We start from the raw sequence: 22,278 nt of genomic DNA, 5'->3' as shown, positions 1-22,278 counted from the left end.
ATGCAGAAAACGAACGTTCCACAGAGCTTGTAGTACAAGGAGTGGTCCGTATTAATCTAGCAAGTTTATACACTTCACTAAATCCAGAAGAGAGGAAATCCTTTCCATGAAATTCAGGTGAAGTGTAGAGAACACTTAATTCATTCTTCAGTCCAACGCGATCAAATAAATTTCCGTACTGAGCCAAAAGTTTCTGTAGGAGTGGTTCGAGAAATGTTTTTCTATATTCACAGTACTGCTGATATTGTAACAAATGAAAATATTCTAATTTATCAAGTTGAGAAAACCTACAATCAATTTGATGAATTAGGAAATCAATAATTTTCAAATATAGCCGGCGATAATTATTTTCTTGCTCCGCTTTATTTGGACAGTGCCGCTTTGTTTTCACCTGACAGGTTTCGTCCTTATTTGAAATTGTATTGTTCCAAACTAATGAATAAGAATCGTCCCTATCATATTGGAGTTTATTTTTATGTAAAGTCGACAGAAAAACTGTACTCAAATTATACAAGACACTGGCAATTCCGACATTGTTATATGGTTCAGAAACGTGGATTCTGACTAGAGCCCAACAGAGAAGAATTGAGGCCGCCGAGATGAGACTCTTAAGGCCACTAGCAGGATTTAGACTACAGGACCATAAGAGAAACGAAGATATACGTCGAGAACTGAATATCGAGAGTGTAATAACTATAATTGAAAAATATAGAAATAATTGGTACGACCATATAACAAGAATGCCCAACGACAGGATACCTTTCAGAACATGGTGTTATAGACCTACACGAAGAAGACGAGTGGGAAGACCAAAGAGACGTTGGAGAGACCAGTTTGACGGATAAAATTCTGGAGGCGGAACAGGCCATCGGCCTAAACCTTGAAGTTATTGATGATGATGATTTTTTATGTCAATTACCTTCCTGCTACAGTAAAGAATATCAAAATGTTTTGTTTGTAAAAGATTGTATAATACATCTGTATAAGTAAGCAACATCGAAAATACTTCCAATAGAAATATAGTTTCAAACTGTTGAAGGAAAGCTAGAAAATCACGTGATTTTATGATTGTCTCACTATCCCATTTACCAGAATGTTTAATAATATTTTCGAAAACTCACAAAGTTCAGATCTGTATTCTTTTACAGTATGGCAAAGTACTGATGTAAAAGCTCCATCGTATGTCTGACCCACGAGTTTAGTAGAAATTTCAAATTGATAACTACTCGTGCTAAGTGAGTAAATAAACCATCTGCTGTACTGCCGAAGAATCTGCCCTTTACATAGCGGAGAACTGTAGATAGTTGAGATTTGTTCTCAATATCAGAAGTTTCATCAAGCATTATAGTTACAAATTAAACTGAGTTAGTTTCATTTTTATTTCTTCTTTCACTACATCAGTAATAGCTTTTATGATATCATTTTTAATCAATGGAGAAGTTCCTCGAAACACTGTGGACGAATTTAGATGGTTTTCTAAAAGTAAATCATATTTTTTAACACATTCAAAAATTCTAAAAAAAATTTCGTTTGATCAAAGAACTATCTGATTCGTCATGTCCTCGTAGAGGGATCTCCTGGTTAGCCAGAAGACAAATAGCGTCAATGATTTTTATCAATACGGCCATATTTTTCTTAGCCTCTTCGTTGTGTTTACTGGTATTAGTTCTTCGTTGATCATCAAGTAAAGTATCAATTCGCTGTTTGCCGAAAAGTTTTGATTTCAGGAAACATTGTACATGAGTTTGAGATTTTGAATGTTTTTGCTGTGCATTAGACAAGTGATTTAAGTCAGCAAATCCATGCTTACTCCAAACCTCATTTTTGTTAGAAAACAATAAGCATGGCCAGCAAAATAACCTGTTTGAAGTTTCACAACCCGCTAACCATTCTACATTTTCATATTGTGAAATAGAAAAATGCCTAGTGTATTGTTCGCTTTTTGTTTCATATTGTTGCACTAAATTCGGACGTGACGGGTAGGTCTACTCTTATTCACTATATATAATTTCTCTTCTAGTGGGCGAGAATAGAATGACTTTTGCAAAAGATCTTTTACAGTGTACATTTCCAAGTGCTATTATCATTAAATAAGTAATTTAAATTGTTCACCTGCGCTGGCACACAACTATGAATCCTAGCAAAACCTAAACACAGGAAATTCACTCACACAAACAGTAAACACACACGTCAAACACAATATTTTGTAACGCTACAATTGACAAGTTGAGCTGCCTGTATACAGGACGACCTGCGAGCTTGAGAGAAGCGTCCATGAAGGCGGCAAGAGCGAATGGAATCTTTGCCAAGTTACATGAAGATAAATTAAAAATCAATGGGAAATTCTAATACGTAGATTTCTGTAAGGAAAATGAAGACCACCCAATATCCGGATTAAACAAAAAAGCGTGAATAACATGAAAAAGAACAGAAGAGATCCGAAGAAATGGACACGAGGTCGCCAGAAGCAAACGGGTTAAATGATGGAAATAGAATCGAGAGAAAGAAGAATGGTCAACAGGAAAATAAAATAAAGCAACCGTTATTATCGCGTAATCAGGAAAGTAATGAAAAGGTTGAAAATCAATGGCATATGCCATAGATTAATACCGACCGGCTCAGTTAAACAGTGGTCAAGAGGGGATCGGAATTGGAACTGGGACAGTAAGTATGGTACAGGTGACGGAGAATTTGTTCAACCGACAATTGCGGTGAATAGTAACAAGATCATTGACCAGAGACGTATGGACGATGGAGCGAAATCGATTATTGTGCAAGGCAAGGACTTCGTACCGAGGGAAGCGAGACAGAACCAGGAAATGGTAAACAACAACGCGGTGAAGAATGTGCTGAGATCAACAGTACATGAGAAGCGAACATATGGGAAGAAAACAGATAAGAGCGGCTTACGTACAAGTGTAACAAGTCAAGGGTCGCAGTAAAAATTGAAGTGATTTAATTAGCTTAGGGGGAAGGAAGGTGTTTCTGTGAATGCAAGGGCTGAAATGGGGAGAAGTGAAGAGAAGAAAAAAGAAGATGAGTTTATAACAAAAATGAGTCAAGTAGATGGGTCTGGCCCAGAGACGATCAAGGATATAGTAAGTAAAATAAATAATAAATTTGAGGAGTTTAGTACGAAGTTAAGTGAGAAGATAGAGATAATGAAAGCTGACGAGAAGGAAATTGGGGGAGGCTAGCTAGGATAGCGAAGCATAGTAATATTTCTGTGGACGGGAGGAAAAAGGTTTTAAGTCAATTTTTTTGTGAAAATGAGATTTTTATATATTCTGGAAGCGGAAACAATTCTCTACAATCTGGTAAAACGGTTAAAGTCAAATAAGACTCCTGACTGGATTTATAGAGTGTTACCAAATGTCCTAAGTACTTTTTGAATTGAGCACACACAGAATAAAGGACTTAAGAATATTTAATACTTTATTCCTTACAAACCATCACATGTTTACTTTCCATGCTTCCGTATTAAAAAGGTCTAACTTGTATTTTAGCCATTTTATCACATACTGATGCCCTTTCCTTTTAAAACTTTAAGCACCAGGGTAAACAGTCCTGTAATTGTTTAAGACCCATTTTGCATTCCTAATAATTTACATTTCTCATTTATTTTGACATGAAAAAGGTCTTATGTTTACATAATCCCTTCTACTCAGTTTGGGTTCTAATCTTAAAAGGGCGTAAAAGTGCGGCTATTTTTGGAAATAATCAAGAAAATTGTTAAATGAGCAACATTACCTATTTTAGAAGAAATATAAACAAATAATATCCAGGAAAAAATCTCTTAATTAAAAAAACTCTATAACTAACATCAATTTCAATCTTTCTACTGGTCTCCTGAAAAGTATAAAATTTTTACTTAAGACCTTTTTCCTCCCGGCCACAGATTTAGAAAATAAGTGAGATCAGAAAATGGAATGTACACAAAAAACAGACATAATAACGAACATATTGGATAATGGTGTAATATGGTTTAGCAACAAGTGTTATTAGAAACAGTGTGTTCGATATAAGCGAATTGTAAATCAAAAAATGAATTGTAAAAGTGTTAATTTTGAATGAAGTCATCAGATTTTAAAAGGGGGAATTAGGAAAGAATAAAATTTAGAACGGAATAGAAACGAGAGACTATAGTAAATAGTGAATGAGTGTAAGGGAATGAGAAGGATATAATAATGAGAGAATGTAAGTACGGGGTATGAATCTAAATTATTGTAAGAGCGTCTACAAAAAAAGGTATATCTGTAATAAATGTAATAGTGGCATCGGATACAAAATTGTGAGGTTCACTTGACATGGATGTAACTTAATTGATGACATTAAATATATCATATCATATTAAGGACCCTGTATTATTAATCATCGTAGGCTTTGACAGATAAAGAATGTTACTGCTACCCTACTTAAAGTTGAAGGACAATGTATAACCATTGCTTGTGAAGTGTTCAAAGAGTAAGTTTTTTTTTTAATAATCGGCATGTTAATGTAATTATTTGTAGTTTTGTTCAGCTACTCTTCCTATGCTTATCGCTTAATTGTAGTAGAATTACAACCTACAAAAATAATATTATAAATTCATTGGTCCACACCTGTGGAGTAGCGGTTAGCGCGTCTGGCCGCGAAACCAGGTGGCCCGGGTTCGATTCCCGGTCAGAGCAAGTTCCCTGGTTGAGGTTTTTTCCGGGGTTTTCCTTCAACCCAATATGACTGGATCCCGAATTCATTTTACCGGCATTATCACCTTCATCTCATTCAGACGCTAAATAACCTAAGATATTGATAAAGCGTCGTAAAATAACCTACTGAAATGAAAAATAAAAATAAATGCATTGCTCCAAACGTTAATTTTTGTTTCCCTGTTCTTCAAAACGAGTTTTCTCCACCTAACTGGATCAAAATGTGAATTCTTCAACATATTTCTTTTAATTTTGAAAAAGTATGTATAATTTTGATTTCATCTTTATGTGGTATAAGATAGTTTCGTCGCACTGAACAATTACCAGTATAAACTTTACCATTTCTGAAATACCCTCATGTGTGAATAGGCCTAGCTTTTTTCACTTTCCGAAAAAACACTAAGATGGAGAAAACTCATTGTGAAGCAATACTCCTCAACAGGGGCGGTTATTCAGGTGAAGTAGATGAAGTGCTACTTCACCTATTTACGTTAAAACACAATTTTATCTCGTATTAATTCATTCTAGTTATTACCGATACCATTATTTCTAAAAGAAAAAAAAGTTTTCTTTTCAGTCGTTATGAACAGTGTTTAGTTGTATAAATAGTACCTGTAACCGTCCGCTGAATAGAATAATGTCAACTGTTACGAGCGCCGAGCGTTGTCTATTGGAACTTGCAATACTGTAGAGGTGAAATTATTTGGGTTCCCATTCTCATACAGCACTTGGTTTCCATGGTAACGTGACGTCACTCACTAAAGAAAGATTGTATGAGTGAAGTGCGTTTCTGAGTCTTTCAGTTAGGAGAACTGTCAGACTTGTTGTAGGTGGAGTAACCAGTTTGCAGATCTCAGAGAAAGGTTGAAGCTGGTCTCCAAGGCCGGGGTCTATTGTTTAAGGGCTGTGAAATTTTACAGTATGTACTACCTGACTCGAGAATAGTATTGTCATTCCTTGTGTCCAAGCAGCCATCCCTACAGCGGTAGATTAGTTGCCTCTGTGTTATTTTATCAACAGTAATCTCACTAGACGTTTTGATTTATTTAGAGAAATCAAAACTCGAGTGGGATTTAATTGACTATTACACGATTAGAAGAAAGTATATAAAGATTAGAAGTAACGAAGTACTCCAATACAATAAAATATTAATTGACTTACGAAAATACAACTGTCTTCAAATGTATTATTGTACCATCTCAACATTACAAATATTACGCTAGATGCATGGCAGTAGTGAGCAATGCCTTGTCGTCGAGAAGTTCTCGATCTATTATACACGATGACAATGTTACTAGTCAAGAAGGATTTGTTGATTCAGTTTCATTTTTATTAAAATGCAACATTCCACTTCATTTATCCGAATCCCAGTAATCAACGTCACTTGACAGATGATTTTCAATAAATCTTAATATTAAACAATCTCTGATACGTGACTATCCATAATATCATATAGCAGAAGCTATAACATAACCTAAATAATATACACAAGTGTTAGAAAAGTTTTAATTAACGACGATGACATAAAAAATAAACATGAATAATTTTAAAAGGAATAATTATTGAATGTACAATTTTCAAATTTGAATGTGGTTGGAGGTTCAATTGATGTTATATTGGACGTGTGCGTAATAGAAGTGGAACTCGTTGATTTAGGCCTACATGGTGTATTCAACTTATTCAGAATTTCCGAATTAATAATTTTAAAAGCAATAATTATTGAATGTACAATTTTAAAATTTGAATGTGGTTGGTGGTTCAATTGATGTTATATTGGACTTGTGCGTAATAGAAGTGGAACTCGTTGATTTAGGCCTACGTGGTGTATTCAACTTATTCAGGATTTCCGAATGGTGCTCTTCATTTATTTGTAAATCGGATTTCAGAAGATGCATAGGTATGATCAGTGATTTTTATTAATTCTTGTTCTTGAATGCCAATGCGAGTCATATTTGAAACTGCTGTGCATCGACTGGAGTGGTTTGTAATTTTATATATATTTTTGACGTCCAGACCAGCGCAGTTTCAAATGTTGGCAAACAAAGAAACAAATGCTAGGGACGCGATAAAATTAAACAAATGCTAGGGACGCGATAAAATTAAACAAATGCTAGGGAAGTGATAAAATTGTGCGATAAGCAGCCATGATTGGTTGAAATACGTCCTTTCGTACCGTTTTATTGGTCAAAAGTAGTATGACGTAGTAAGAGTGTAATAGTCAGGAATACACCCCACAAAGTTTAAAAATTGTATTCCGCGGTGTGTATTATTTCTTCTCATGAGCTCATGACTCATCATGAGTTTGCAGTTTTGTTCCAGCTCTTGTATTTGAAAGTTTAACGCGCGCGTAAATTTACATATGTAGTTCAATATTGTGTATGTATATATTAACTTAATGTTTACTGTATTTAGAATATATTACTGATAAGTGTATATCGTGTATAAATCCTACATCATAGTGTATATTATAGGTTTAATCACTATAGTACTATTATACAAATACTTAGGTACCAGTACACAGAAAATGTTGATAAATGAGTGCGAAATATGTATCCCGAAAATAACACGGTTTGTAATTTATTAGAAATGCCGTTTTGTAGACTTAAATATGAGGATAAAAAAGATATTTTAAATTCTGTAGGACCTACTGTTCCATTTATTCTTTGTTTTAAAAAGTTCTAAGAAAATAGAGAAGTTGTATAAAATAAAAAGATTGAAAATTTCACTCGGAATGCTACATTACAGGAGAGACTTTCATCATTAGCCCCATAGCTTTGCATATAGATATACTGTCCACCCTCAGTCAAACTCAGACATTTTATGAAGACATCATCGACAGGTTTGCTGCTTTAAAAGATAGCAGGATTGATTTGGTACGCAAGAAATTGAGTGAGTCCTGAAATAAATTAATTTTCCTGTTTGCATGTATTCTAGAACTATTAAAATTGTACATAGTTTACGAATAGTAAGTAGGCTTACTCATTATATTGGTAAAACTGTTCATGCGATTGTTCATGTGAACAGCACTTCACCTATTTTTTTTTCCTGCGAGCCGCGACTGCTCCTCAATTTTATTACATACGAGTACCAAGCAGCGGACCTGCGGAAAGTCTGCGACCTGCATGGATATAGTATTAAATTACTTTTTCCAAATGAAACTGAATGCCGATACGCTGTAATTAAATAATTTATTGTGTCACTTTCTTCTTTCTTGTTACTTTAGGTGGTGCAAATGGAATGGGACAAGCTCAGAGTCAATCTGGGCAAGGCGGCTGTGAAGACTGCTTCCCTGGAGGCGTTGGCGTTTACGGCATTCAGCCCGGACAGTATGGATATGCACCAGGTGCTCAAGGAGCTGTCGGTGTTGGAACACAAGAACATCCAGGAGGAGTAGGTGTTGGAGTCTACCGGCCTCCTGGAGTTTATACGCCAGAAAGTCAAACTCTGTATCCACAACAAGGTGTTCCTGGTACAGGCGTACAAGGTGGAGTTGTAGGTGTAGGAGTGCCAAGCGGGGTTCCGGGAGGTGTTCAAGTAGGAGCACCAGGAGTGGTTCAGGGTGTGGGAGTTCCAGGTGGAGTCCCAGGCGTAGGAGTTCCTGGTGGAGTGCCAGGTGTAGGAGTTCCTGGTGGAGTGCCAGGTGTAGGAGTTCCTGGTGGAGTACCAGGTGTAGGAGTTCCAGGTGTAGGAGTTCCTGGTGGAGTGCCAGGTGTAGGAGTTCCAGGTGGAGTGCCAGGTGTAGGAGTTCCTGGTGGAGTACCAGGTGTAGGAGTTCCTGGTGGAGTGCCAGGTGTAGGCGTTCCTGGTGGAGTGCCAGGTGTAGGAGTTCCTGGTGGAGTACCAGGTGTAGGAGTTCCTGGTGGAGTGCCAGGTGTAGGAGTTCCTGGTGGAGTGTCAGGTGTAGGAGTCCCGGGTAGAGTACCAAGTATAGGAGTTCCGAGCGGAGTTCCGGGAGCAGCCCCAGGCGTAGGAGTTCCGGACCGAGTTCCAGGAGCAGAAGTTCCTGGCGGAGTCCCAGGCGTAGGATATCCGGGCGGAGTTCCAGGCGTAGGCTACCCGGGAGGAGTTCCAGGCGTAGGCTACCCGGGAGGAGTTCCAGGCGTAGGCTACCCGGGAGGAGTTCCAGGCGTAGGATACCCGGGAGGAGTTCCAGGCGTAGGATACCCGGGAGGAGTTCCAGGCGTAGGATACCCTGGAGGAGTTTCAGGCGTAGGAGTACCGGGAAGAGTACCAGGTGTGGGAGTACCGGGCGGAGTTCCAGGCGTCGGAGTACCAGGCGTAGGAGTACCGGGCAGACTGCCAGGCGTGGGAGTACCGGGTGGAGTGCCAGGTGTCGGAGTACCGGGTGGAATGCCAGGCGTCGGAGTACCGGGTGGAGTGCCAGGCGTCGGAGTACCGGGCGGAGTGCCAGGCGTCGGAGTACCGGGTGGAGTGCCAGGCGTCGGAGTTCCAGGCGTGGGAGTACCGGGAGGAGTGCCAGGTGTGGGAGTACCGGGCGGAGTGCCAGGTGTGGGAGTACCGGGCGGAGTGCCAGGCGTCGGAGTTCCAGGTGTGGGAGTACCGGGCGGAGTGCCAGGCGTAGGAGTGCCGGGCGGAGTTCCAGGCGTGGGAGTACCGGGCAGAGTGCCAGGTGTCGGAGTTCCAGGCGTGGGAGTACCGGGCGGAGTGCCTGGCGTGGGAGTACCGGGCGGAGTGCCAGGCGTGGGAATACCGAGCGGAGTTCCAGGCGTGGGAGTACCGGGCGGAGTTCCAGGCGTGGGAGTACCGGGTGGACTGCCAGGCGTGGGAGTACCGGGCGGACTGCCAGGTGTGGGAGTGCCAGGCGTTGGAGTACCGGGCGTGGGAGTGCCAGGCGTTGGAGTACCGGGCGTGGGAGTACCGGGTGTGGGAATGCCGGGCGTGGGAGTACCGGGTGTGGGAGTGCCAGGCGTGGGAGTACCGGGCGGAGTGCCAGGTGTGGGAGTACCGGGAGGAGTGCCAGGAGTGGGAGTACCGGGCGGAGTGCCAGGCGTGGGAGTACCGGGCGGAGTACCAGGCGTGGGAGTGCCTGGTGTGGGAGTACCGGGCGGTGTGCCAGGTGGAGTACCAGGTGTGGGAGTACCGGGCGGAGTGCCAGGCGTGGGAGTACCGGGCGGGGTCGCAGGAGTGCCAGCTGTTGGGGCACCTGGCGGATTATATCAAGGACCATATCCAGGGTTATATCACCAAGCTGGAACAGGATATTACACGCCAGGAGGGGACTCACAAGCTGAAAGCAATATTAGACACGAAGACAAGGAAACTAGAGCAACTGCGTCAGCTCAAGGACGGTATGGTCAAGGTAATGCACAGACCCAAGTGAGCGGAATTTATTCAGGGACAGGTTCCTTTTCTGCTCAGGCACAAACCAGCGATAGAGACAGAGGTGCACAGAGTCAGGTAGTGGGGGGAAAAGAGGGAGCGACAAGCACAGCACAGGGACAGGCAGGAGGTGGAAAATCTCAGTCACAAGTTCAACTGGGTTCATCTCAGGGAGCGACAACAGCCGAGGCACAGAGCGGTGGTTTATATTATGGAACTAACACTCAAGTGCAGGCAGGCTCACAAGGTGGAATGGCTGATGCACAAGCCAAAGGTCAAGGTAGCACTTCGAGTCAAGCACAGGTTGGATTTACACCATATCAAAGAAATGGCAAAACAAATGGTCAAAAGAGTCCTTTCCATGGAGGTGGATCTGCTTCAGCCCAAAGTGGAGCTTATACTGGACAGTCACAAAGTCAAATTCAAGGCTCTTTTCTGCACGGAATCTCCTATACTGGAGCAGCCCAGGCTGGATCAGGAGTTTCAAATGGCAAACCGACATCTGGCAATAATTACGAAAATTTTGGTGGTAAACTAGGATTGGTACAGTCTGGAAGTAGGGATACTTCACACCAAAATGGTGGAAGATCCTCTTCGCTTGGTCAACAATCTGAAAGTCAACCATTCAGTCAAATGAGCAACAGTCCAAGCTCATCGCATAGTGGACAACAATACAGTTACAATGCTGGCCGTGTAAGTCAAGAAACTGCAACTGCGCCAAATCGTGATGATTATGACGATGACAACTATGACGAAACGACCAGAGAACCTACTGCCTATTCATACACAGAAAGAGAATCTAGCAATGCACTATCAACCAGAAACGGAAACAGTAGACTACATGGAGGATACGGAATTCAGACAGGACGTACTGCCAGAAATGACACTCGCATACCCACTCAAACTCAACAAGTTGCTCTTGGCCCATTAGTCGGACATGGAGCGCATGTTATTCAACATTCAGACGACAGAGATCAGTACAGTCCAGGTGATGTCCTACAACCAGGTCAAACCATACATGGAACTCCAGAATACACTATACCTCAAGGATACAGAGGGCGAATAACATCTGTTGCAGGCCCCGGGAAGACAGCCACACAGGGAGGGCAGTCACAAACGGTTATTCTAACTCCTGGTTCTGGGAATGTTACGTACACGAACCCTTCATCAGGAAGTTACCAACCATCAGTTATGAATATACCAGTAGTTCAACAGTCCGCTGATGGAAGAGACGACCAAAGTGGTCAGTCAGGACAGTATGGTGACAACACAAACTTGAGGAATGGAGGTCAAAGAACTTACACAGCACGGAGAAATGGGGGTTATTATCAGCAGAGGAATGGTAGAACATACAGAAATGGTGACCATGTTAGGAATGGGCACGGTGTGAGCCAAGCTACACCAGATAGTTTTGTGACAGTGACCAAAAGTGTTACAGGACAGCTTGACAGTGGAAGGCCGAACAACGGTACGGCAGGGGGGAAGTATACACACACATATTACACGAAATCATCGACTTGTGGTTACTTCACTTTCTCATGTAATGTTGTGTATGGATCAAATGGTAGAACCAAAATTTGTAAGCCAAACCCTCCAACCAATCCCGACGGAACTCCATGCTGCTGTTAACCACGTAAGAATATTCAATTAACGGTGACATACTAGTATACTTAAACTGCCATTACCCATTATCAGTTATTAGAACTGTACATACTTTTAGATTCGCGACAATTACTATGAAGATTTGCACAGAAAAAAATAATTTAATGACGCTGCAAAAGACAACACATTCAAACAGTAATGAGGGAGCAGATGTCTTGAGCTGATGGCGTCTTAAGGCATACAGTGATCTCCTTGCCATTGGGCATGAAGCTTTCTTTCAAGACAGAAGACCAGATGTTTACATAAAACTGTGTTGCAGAACAAAAACTAATATCAAATCGAGGTAAAAGCGAACTAGACTCTTACATAAGAATTTATTAACTAATAATAATAATGAATAACTTATGCAGCTGACAAAGCCGTGTTAGAGTAATTTGTTTTTTTTTTTTTTTTTTTTGTTTTTTGAAGAAAATGAATACCTTTGCATCTATAATAAAAGGAACGGAAAATCAAACGTTCAGATAGCATTGCAGTGTGGATGGATGACAATGGCCTAAGAAAAGATGCTGTTACGAAGAAACAAACTCTGAAGAGCGAAATTAAAATGGAAGAGTCATTTAAAAGTCAGAAGGTATGGACACCGGAGTTGACAATGAATAAGTAGTAATTTAATATTCGTCCTTAAAAATCTCTCGGAGTTTGATGTCAAGAGTCAACAGACGAGTATAAAATAGTGCCCTCCGAGTATAACTACTCCCTGGACAACGTAAATTACTATGCTTTCACTGTACTAATGAATCTTCTAATTTGCATTTCTTTATTCTTTAAACATAAAGATGGAAATGTTACTCCCTCTTTTCCTAGAGCTACAATCGTAAACCTTTCAGGTTCTCAAGTTGTATATTCTCTAGTATTATCCACATGCTTATCATAAAATAAATGTACTGTACATCCAAAGCATGACACAGTCTACTACAATCATGAGTCTATGTAACCTCGTACTGGAATTAGGTTTAGAACGAAGTGGTAAATATGAAAGAAAGCAATGGATTTCTATTTTCATGTAGTGTGCGATTTGTTATTTCTATAGGATGAAGGTTCCTATACAAAAACAATACTCACTTCATGGTTAAATCAAGAGCACTAAAAACATAAATATTATTTTTACAATGAATTTTAATTTTAAATGTCACGCAAAATTACCTATAAAATTGGCATCTCTACGCTGCAGAATCGCATTAGGTCTGGAAAGATGAAAAGATGAAGAACTACAGTCTTACAAAAATTATGTTATTCAATAAGATTTAATAATATTCATACATATTCACGAACTAGTTTTTTAAGAAGTGAAGGAGAGGTTAATTTTCTTGGCTGATATGAGCAATATAAGAGCAAAAGGAGGAGGGATGTTTTTGCAGTGCGCGGAAACTAATCTACAAATCGTACGCTGCACTTATAAAGAGTGTCCCTGAAGTCCATGCATTAAATTTAATGGGTGGTAAAAGAGGGAAAAACAAACTTTTTTGTCAGATAACTTAGGGTCGACGTTAGCCTATTATACGGCATTTGAATCAGAACTGCTCTTTGTTAAACCAGTACATTGGTTGGTCTCATCTTACTTCCAGCCCGTGTCAACAGCGAAACATACCTCAACCTTTTCCAAGAAACCCTCTCTCTGGAGAAGGTTCGCTTGGTGGTAAGGCTACGCATGTGGTCGCAGCATGATAGTCTCCTAGAACATATCACACATACAGTAATGTTCGTATGTTACTGGACAATATCTTTCCAAGACAGGCTGATTGGCCACCACGATCTCCTGACCTCACCAGCCAGGAGTTCTTCTGCGATCACATGGGTTTGTTAGTGTACATCATTCCTATAAATGATGAGGACAAAAGAAACAAGATTTTGGTCACAGTGGAGTCGATACGTGCTATCCCTGGCTTCTCTGACAGGCAACGGTTTGTCGTTGTGAGCTCTGTTCAGAGATCCATGATGCACAGAGTGGACAGGCAACAGCTATATCCAGCAGGGTGACATGCTTTATGTGATAAAGCACTCTTAATTCTAATACCATCTAACAGATTAAGAGTACAATGTTTATCATAAATTGTATGACAAAAAAAATTTTTGTTTTGGCATCTTCGAACACCCATTAAATTTAATGCACGCACTTTTGGGATACTCTGTATGTAAGTAGTGAGTTTCTTCTAAATGAGTAGAGAACAGCTGTAAAAAGACTGCAGTCCAAGGAAAGTAATTAACTGTATGTAAATCGATAGCAACAGATATTGGAGAGATCCCTAAAACTGTTCATACACTACTAACCTCGCATACCCATAATGCACATCACTGACGGATCATAAAACGGAATTGTATAGGCAATCCGTTATTCAGATTTTTACATGTGTATTCCATTGTATGATCGTGTGTTTTGCTATATGTGTGTGAATGTGTGCATGTGTGTGTGTGTCTGTATGTTTAATTTGTTTGAAATCCCAATGCGATTTCATCCTTTAAAAATTCGTAACAAGAATAAAAAAAAATATTTTATATAAGAATCCAGCAACATTCCATGCAAATGGTGTGTCTGGCATGTGTGATTTACAACATATATAAAAATGGTATTAATAATAATTTAATTTTAGCCATTGAGGTTTATGGCTGTGACTTACAGGAGCTATTTTCAGTGCTACTAAAGTAGTACCGGTACGAAATAAAATATTTAAATATATATTAGAACTTACAATAAATTAAATTAATACAGACAAACCACAATAATCATATTAGTTTCGTCATACACTGACAGTGTTTTAACGGAAATAAAATGAGAAAAATATCAAGTGTCCTCATGGTAAGTGTTTGTTCCTAGGTTTTTAATGCAAGTACTTCTGGACCAGAGACATAACTGTAACTTCAAATATAACAAAATTAAAATTATTTCTATACTCTGTACCATGACTAAATATTGAACAATTCCAACCTCTTCTGTCCAAAAATCCTTCAAATCGTGCCCAATGAATACACAGATTCAGGGGCGGCAGTTTCTTACTGTATAAAGGTATGGTCACACATCGCTACTTTTGCAGCACTGCAGTACAAAAAACTGCGCAACTCTTGTACTGCGACGTGTGAACAACGGTGCAACTCGAAAAGTAGCGGCTGCCAAACCTGCTGCTCGCTACTTTTCCATGCTGCGCGCAACTCAGAAGTAGCGACGTGTGAACAGGGTTCTCAGGGTTGCAGCCGCAGCATTTTTGATATCAGTTTTGTTGAAACTTTTGCTGCGGTTGCAACCAGTGTTGCCACCCAAATGTCCCAATGATACTTTTATTGTTTGGATATATTTTAATGTTAGATGTAATGAAAATAAATTATTTGTAACAGTTATTAAATACACAACACAGTCTCAGCATATTTGCTGACGATATAATTCATTTTTTTAATTTTCCATAGCGTAGTTTCAAACAGGAGGGTTGCCAACATTGATTACGTGAATATGCTGTTGGTTATCATTTAAGTATATAGGCGTTTTTAAAAGCTTTATAGTAAAAATAATGTCAATTTCTGAATACTAGATACAACAGAAAAGCAAATAATAGATAAGTAAGCTTTCGCATGAATTTCTTAATAATGCGAACATAACCACAAAATGTATATTGAGAAGTCAACATGGAGATGGAAACCTGCAGCATGACTGCGGCTGCAAAAGTAGCGCCTTGTGTGTGAACAGACTCGCAACCTCCAGTTGCAGCTTTTGCAGCACTCGGGTTGCGCAGCACGAAAAGGAGCGTGCAGCGCGCTACTTCTGGCTTATGTGTGAACACGACACATAACTTTTGCAGCTGCAGTACAAAAGTTGTGCAGCAAAAGTAATGACGTGTGACCGTACCTTAAGCTAACGAGCTATAGCTCACTAATCACAACTTAACTCAATAACGGTTTTTCTTTCGAACTGTGAAACTGTTTTTTGTATATACCGGTATTTATTCAATTATCCGGCAAAATCTCGTATCCTGAACTAGCCTGGTCCCTTTGGTGCTGGTTAAGAGGGATTCTACTGTATAAGAAAACCAATAATATTTAATTATGACAATAAGACCGACCTCTAGATTAACAACAAAAACATTACAAAGAACAATGATGTTACAATTCTACAAAATACCACCATAACCCTATGTGTTTCCAACTACAAACAGCACTCAAAACAGTTCGTAAGGTTTCTCGTAAGTACGGGAATATTTTTACAGACACCACATTGCTCAAAAGTTAGTGGAATGCTACTACTGTTCAGTTCCAGGACAACATACCACTTGGAAGGAAGTAAAGGGAAGGAATGTTTGTTAACAAAATAACAGTCTTATACACATAGCATAATATACAAAATGGTTTTATTTATTACATCTTCTCATATATTTCAATCATTCAGAGGGGCAGGTGCAACAATGAGGAAAAACCTAAATTAATTACAACCCTTGCCATACACAGCTGACTAGTTCTTCCTTAAGAGACTGACATCAGTATTTTTCAACATATCCATTGATGTTTTTGTTTTTTAAAAGTAAAATATACACGAGTAAGAAAGGATGGAATCACACAGAAACATGGCATTTTCAAATAGGGGAGATGCATTCTGAACTTTCTACATAAGCAATGTGAAGTAGCTGAAGAATATGAAAACCAACAAGACGAAAAACACTTTGCATCAAAAACAGAAACAGGACCAGCAATAAGAAGATTCTTCAGCAACCTTTTCTACTATGTTCTCTTTCCGCTGACATTTTCAGTATATCCCAGGTGCTGTTGCAATAACGAATGGCACGTGTTACTGATCTCAGATACAAATAATAAAACAATCTTTCATAAATTAGATGATTACTATGTGACAACAAAGTGACAGCTATCAGCACTCGAAAAGAGCTGTTCTGTAATATTAGAAGTGTGGTATAAATTCTAAATGTCTTAAGGGGAGAGGATGGCATTTTTTGGTGAAAAATGAGTAAATTTTCAAACAAAAAAAAAATTCTTTAAAATACTCTGTGATATGTGTGGAATGCATAGCATAACATTTTGTGGGTATCTGTGCCCTTATCGGATGTTGAGTCGCCATTTTTAAACTTCCTGCGTTATGGATTTTTAAATCACTCACCCACTTTTATTGATGTTTCTGGTAAATTAAATTTAAAAAAAAAAAACATTTTTTCTTTAAAATACTCTTTGATATGTGTGGAATGCATTGCATAACATTTTGTTGGTATTTGTGCCCTTACCGGGTGTTGAGACGTCATTTTTAAACTTCCTGCGCTATGGATTTTTAAATCACACACCCGCTTTTATCGGTTTCTAGTAACTTAATTTTTTTTGCTACATTGCCAGACAAAAATGGATATAATTTCTAACCTATTAAAGATACATGCATGAAATTTAGAACACACATTCTTTAGACTATTAGGAAACTTTTCTCTGTAACAGAATTTTGTTAATTGATTTCATTTTAAAAATTCGTCCGTTTGTTTGCAAGAAAGGAAATCAGAAAATTGTTATTAAATTTTAATTATTTAGTTTACAAACGTAGGGCCTAATATCAAAATTCTGTTACAGACAGTTTGTAGAACATGCTTTTGCAAATACATTGCAAAACACTGTTTGAATCTATCTTTGAAAACGGTTTAGATATATCGGTTTTAGTAGAATCCTGCATTGGGTATATTTTTTTCAAATTTGGGCCCCCAAATATTTTTTTTTTCAAAATATTTTTATTTGGTTGAGTTGCCACACTATGAGCTCTCTACATACAAAAAATTAATATTTTACACCAAATAGGAAAAAAGTTTTAAAAAATACCATCCCCTCCCCTTAAAAAAGGGGGCGGGGCGAACCAAATTCCCCATAGTGTCCATCAACAAAACTATTTCTTATTTCATTTGGACTCACTCCATCTTTTGCATAAGGCTCAGGAACACTGCAGCCATTGTGATTCAAATTCACGACTGTTACACATAAAATGGCCCTTGTACACACATAGAAACAAATACAAACATAATGTACAATCTGAATCATAATTTCACGATTATGATGTAGTAATTTTATTTTGCTTTTCCAAGATACGCAATAATAACCTACCACTTCATCAAAAACATAATTCATTGTTAGGAAGTGGTTCAATCTGTCATCCAATATGGTACAATCGGATGGGGAGGAACAACAAAATGTACACTTTCTTCATTGATATTTCTTCTAAAGCAGATAATTAAAATTTGCTTAAAGAAATCAATAATTGACTATCCAACAAATTTGCGTTATTTCGATTTTAATGATTTTTTTTTTCAACATCGCACTATATTTAGTTATGTGGTGAATGAATAATACGGTTAAATTTTTCACTTCCATATAGGAGAAAAATTTGATTATGCTACACCAAAATCATAAAATTACACTGATGAATGTACTGACAGGTTTGAAGTAAAGTGGTCAATTTTTCTTCACAAATTGTACAACTAGATCTAAAGTTTATCTAAGCATCTTGTAACAGGAATGTGCAAACAAATCTAACTTATGAACAGCCACGCAAAAGCAGAACTTAAATTTTGGTCCTGAATGTTAACACTGGACTCACATGTTGTCTGCATATTATAATAAGGTTCTATCCCCACAAAATTTGGTTTTGCAGATATTTAACATTGGATTTTTTTTAGATACAATACCAGTATTAGGAATTATTAGAAACGGACTAAAAATGCAGAATAAAACAGCACTTCAGGGTGAGTTCTAGATTTGCACTTGGAGTAAAAATTCACCTTCCAAGTAGTGTTACAAAAAATATTGTTTGGTCATAAACTGTTTTGTTATTGTGTACGAACATCGTCAAAAATCAGGTTCTATGTCCACAGACAGTATGTTTTATAGCTCCTGACTGATACGTACATCTATTATCATGCATTGCATCTCACTTGACAATATGTGTCAGAGGAAGAACAATTGTTTGTATGCATCTGAAGTCTGATTAGTGTAATATGTAGCTAGTCGGCAATATATGCAATAGAGGGGGGAAAGGAACTGTCCACCCTACCCCATTATCTTCTGGCCTAGTTACCTCAAAAGTGGTGCCATGTTGGTATCACTTGTGAGGTTCAGACCTGTGCGAACAACAGTTCAAGACTTTGTTTCGCATTTCAATTTGGATATAGAATTTTTAATAACTGAAATGCAGACGTAATGTAGATGGAATTATGTAGCAACACTTCCAATCACAGAAATTGAAAAGGTTTATCTGCCTGAACAACGACATTTTCTATCTCCTCAAAATCTGTGCTTCAGTGGCTGGTCATGATAATATCTTTGAAAAATATTGGAGTGCAAGAGGTCAAATGAGTTTATTGTCAAATGCCTGGCATTAGAAAACAACAACATTTTCTATCTTTATGTTGTTTTGTTTTTTGTTTGTTTAGTCAACTGTCCGAAGACAGGTCTGAACCTCACCAGTGATACCAAAAAGCACCACTCATGAGGCAATCAGACCAGGAGATAATGGGGTAGGTTGGCCAGTTCCTTTCCCCCCTCCATTCCCCGGGACTGAATGTTTGTCCCATGACGTTTCTGCAGTGGCCGTACATCATGCTGACCACGAGTCAGGGAGACCTTCCATGTGGTAAAGTCTAGTGATGATGCAAAGAAAACCAAAGCATTAATGGTATTGTAAAGCCTCAAGAAGAAGAATATCCTATTGTTCTTGTTCTGTCCGAAGACAGGTCTGAACCTCAATCAGAGGGTTCTATATTGATGAAAGGAACCAAATTCTACTGTGTAAGCAACAGTTCACAAACTGAACAAGACTTTGTTTCGCATTTCAATTTGGATATAGAATTTATAATAATTACAACGCAGACATAATGTAGATGGAATTATGTAGCAACACTTCCAATCAACAGATGACGGTAACAAGTAATGTCTTGTGGAAACAAACATCTAATTTTTGAAGAGTGAAGATAAGATCTTATTATAATAACCAGATGATATACTATATATATCTGAAGAGTAGGTACTCAATTCAGCAATTCATTTGTATGTTTTATCGTTATCTTCAACCACAGACTTTCTGAAAATTGCCCCTTAAAAACCTTAAGTATACAAAATACTGAGTACATTAATTGAAAAGATAAGCAGAGAAATTAAAATATTACTGAATTATAGAAGATGAAATCAGAACTTATGTAGAACAACACATACAATGAAAGAACGTTGAAACAGAATTAAATATTATAATGTATACATATATATGTGTGTGTTTTCTTTCACTTTAAAATATAAAACACAGGAAATGTATTCTGTATTGGCATAATTATACCCGTATATGCCCAATTTATGAAGATCGATTGAAAAGTGAAGATACAATGAGTATTTTTTATTCAGTATATTATATTTTATAAGCTTTGTAACGGAGAAATAAAATATGATTGTACTAATTACAAGAAAAATTAGCATTCCAGCAATAAGTACTAGTTTATTCTTCGGCTGCTGAGTGGCATGATGCTTCAGCGATCCCCGGCAACAGGGCCCTTAAACTCACGGCACTGCCCTGAATTAAAACTTATATGCATACTCACTAACCAAAATACAATCAGCTCTTGATATAGTGAACCAGTTATAGTGAACATTCGGCTATAGTGAACCTAAATCGTTGGTCTTGACTCGCATACATTAAAAAGTACATTAACATTTCTATTTACAGTGAACATTCGCTTCTGTTATAGTAAACTTTAAAAATTGAAGTTACAAGAGTTGTAGCCTGATAAATTCTTATTTGAAGTCAGACCTTCCAGTATAAAACTGAAAGAATGTGTTGAGAACAATATTCTAAATTTCTTACTCCTTTAGTCAAAAGACAAAAGTAGGATTAGTGATTCTTAGACAATGAGCTGTATGTAAATCTAGCCAACGCGTGACATCCTCGTCTCACTCCACTGTCGAAGGGTTGCCATTCACAGTTCTCAGGCACACTACTCCACTGTTATTTCCAATTCCTCACCATCAAAGTGTTTCCTTTTATTCTCAGAAACATTTCCATTATGACAGATAGCATCAAAACAACGGAAAATGAAATTGCCTTCTTTTATTAAAAGGTGACGGACATTATGTCCAGAGCATAAATGAAGGTAAAATTCCAATTCCTTTCAAACTTCATCAACCTCCTCCCAGTTTCCATTAAGTGACCCGGGAAATTCCAAGGCTGAGTACACAGATACATAACAGCGTTTGCCATTTCTACCTGATCAGTCTGTTTCTAGTATTCAAACAGTGAATGTACTATATAAAAATGTTTACATAAAGTGTTTTCTTTGGAAGATAAGGTGAATATTATAAGTGACATTGAACGTGGTCTTTCACAAGCGGACGTCAGTCGACAGCATATTTTAAGTAAATCAACTGTGAGTAACAGTGTACAGTGTAATCTATTCCACAAAAATGAAATATTTTAATTACTGTATAGTATTTTATTTTCTTGTTCACAATTTCATTCATTCCAGTCATTTAAGATTACGGAAGAGAGACTTTGGATTCAGTGAACTTCAGACATTGAACGAAATATGCAAGTCCGCAGAGGTTCAATATATCCGGAGTTGACTGTATGTTGTATTTAACATTAATTATTTTATTAATTATTATATGTTACATTAATTACAGAATTTTATACTCAGTCTCATGACAGTAGCTGCTGGAAGTACTGACCATTTTCAGCTACACAGAGTTTACATCACTGTAAAAAAACCATCGTTCACATTCATGAGCTCCACTGCACTGATTTGTAGGTTATTCAGTGTCAATTTCTATTTATGGGGAACACTAAAAATAGAGTGTATGCAAATATCCTCGCACAACTGAACAACTGAAAAATAACATTCGTGACGCAATTAGACAAATCAGTGCAGTGGAACTCATGAATGTGAATGATGTTTTTTACGGCAATGTGAACTCTGTATACGCAAAATGGTCATCACTTTCAGCAGCTACTGTCATGAGGGTGAGAACAATATTCTGTAATTAATATAACATATAATAATTAATGTTAAATACAACATACATAGGTTGGATAAAAAGTAATGGCAACACTGCTGTCACGTGACGATGGTGCGATCGAGAGTTGCCAGCTGTATGGACATGAACAAGGACTGTTAGATGAGTTAGTGCAGGCAGCGGCGACAGTACTCTGTCAATCTACTGCAGTGTGTAGAACGTTGACTTTCATAGGGATAATGCGAGCGCCCTAAGACCACGTTTACAAAACTAGAGCAATGTTCCTGGATCAAAATTGAAGTGACACGAGGTCGTAGTGCACAAGAATGTTTTCAGGGACTGCATGAAGCATATGCCAATGCAGCGTTGCCATATCACACAGTGGCACGATGGGTTAAAGCATTCCAGGAAGACAGGGATGTGAAAGTGATGTTCAGTGTGATGTATGACATTGATAGGGTAATACTGCACCACGCTGTACCTCCAAGGCAGACGGTAAACGCGGACTACTACTGCAGGTTCCTGCAGCACCACCTTTGTCCAGCCCTCAGGAGAAAACGACGACACTTTGGGGTACAGAACCCCATGATTCTTCATGATAATGCAAAGAGTCACACCGCTGCTGCTGTCAAGGACC

At 38.4% G+C, this 22,278-nt stretch overlaps 1 protein-coding gene across 7 annotated transcripts in view; it reads left to right on the top strand.

Moving 5' to 3' along the window:
- Positions 1 to 14,585, top strand: part of LOC138697628 (uncharacterized PE-PGRS family protein PE_PGRS54-like) — a 44,528-nt gene extending 29,943 nt beyond the window's left edge. Inside the window, exons 5-7 of one of the 7 annotated variants that reach the window (XM_069823041.1) lie at positions 7,912 to 8,289; positions 8,371 to 8,397; positions 8,452 to 14,585. In XM_069823041.1, coding sequence (XP_069679142.1) covers positions 7,912 to 8,289; positions 8,371 to 8,397; positions 8,452 to 11,657 — 3,611 coding nt within the window. In that variant the 3' untranslated portion in view covers positions 11,658 to 14,585. Of the gene's footprint in view, positions 1 to 7,911 lie in introns of all 7 variants that reach the window. The other 6 variants (XM_069823037.1, XM_069823038.1, XM_069823039.1 and 3 more) reach the window with 6 other exon arrangements.
- The last annotated feature ends 7,693 nt before the right edge of the window (positions 14,586 to 22,278 follow it).

Source organism: Periplaneta americana, chromosome 4, assembly GCF_040183065.1.
Source record: "Periplaneta americana isolate PAMFEO1 chromosome 4, P.americana_PAMFEO1_priV1, whole genome shotgun sequence".
In the NCBI taxonomy this organism is placed as follows: Eukaryota; Metazoa; Arthropoda; class Insecta; order Blattodea; family Blattidae; genus Periplaneta; species Periplaneta americana.
Note: the sequence above shows the minus strand (reverse complement) of the source record. Positions and strands in the feature narration are given on the sequence as shown.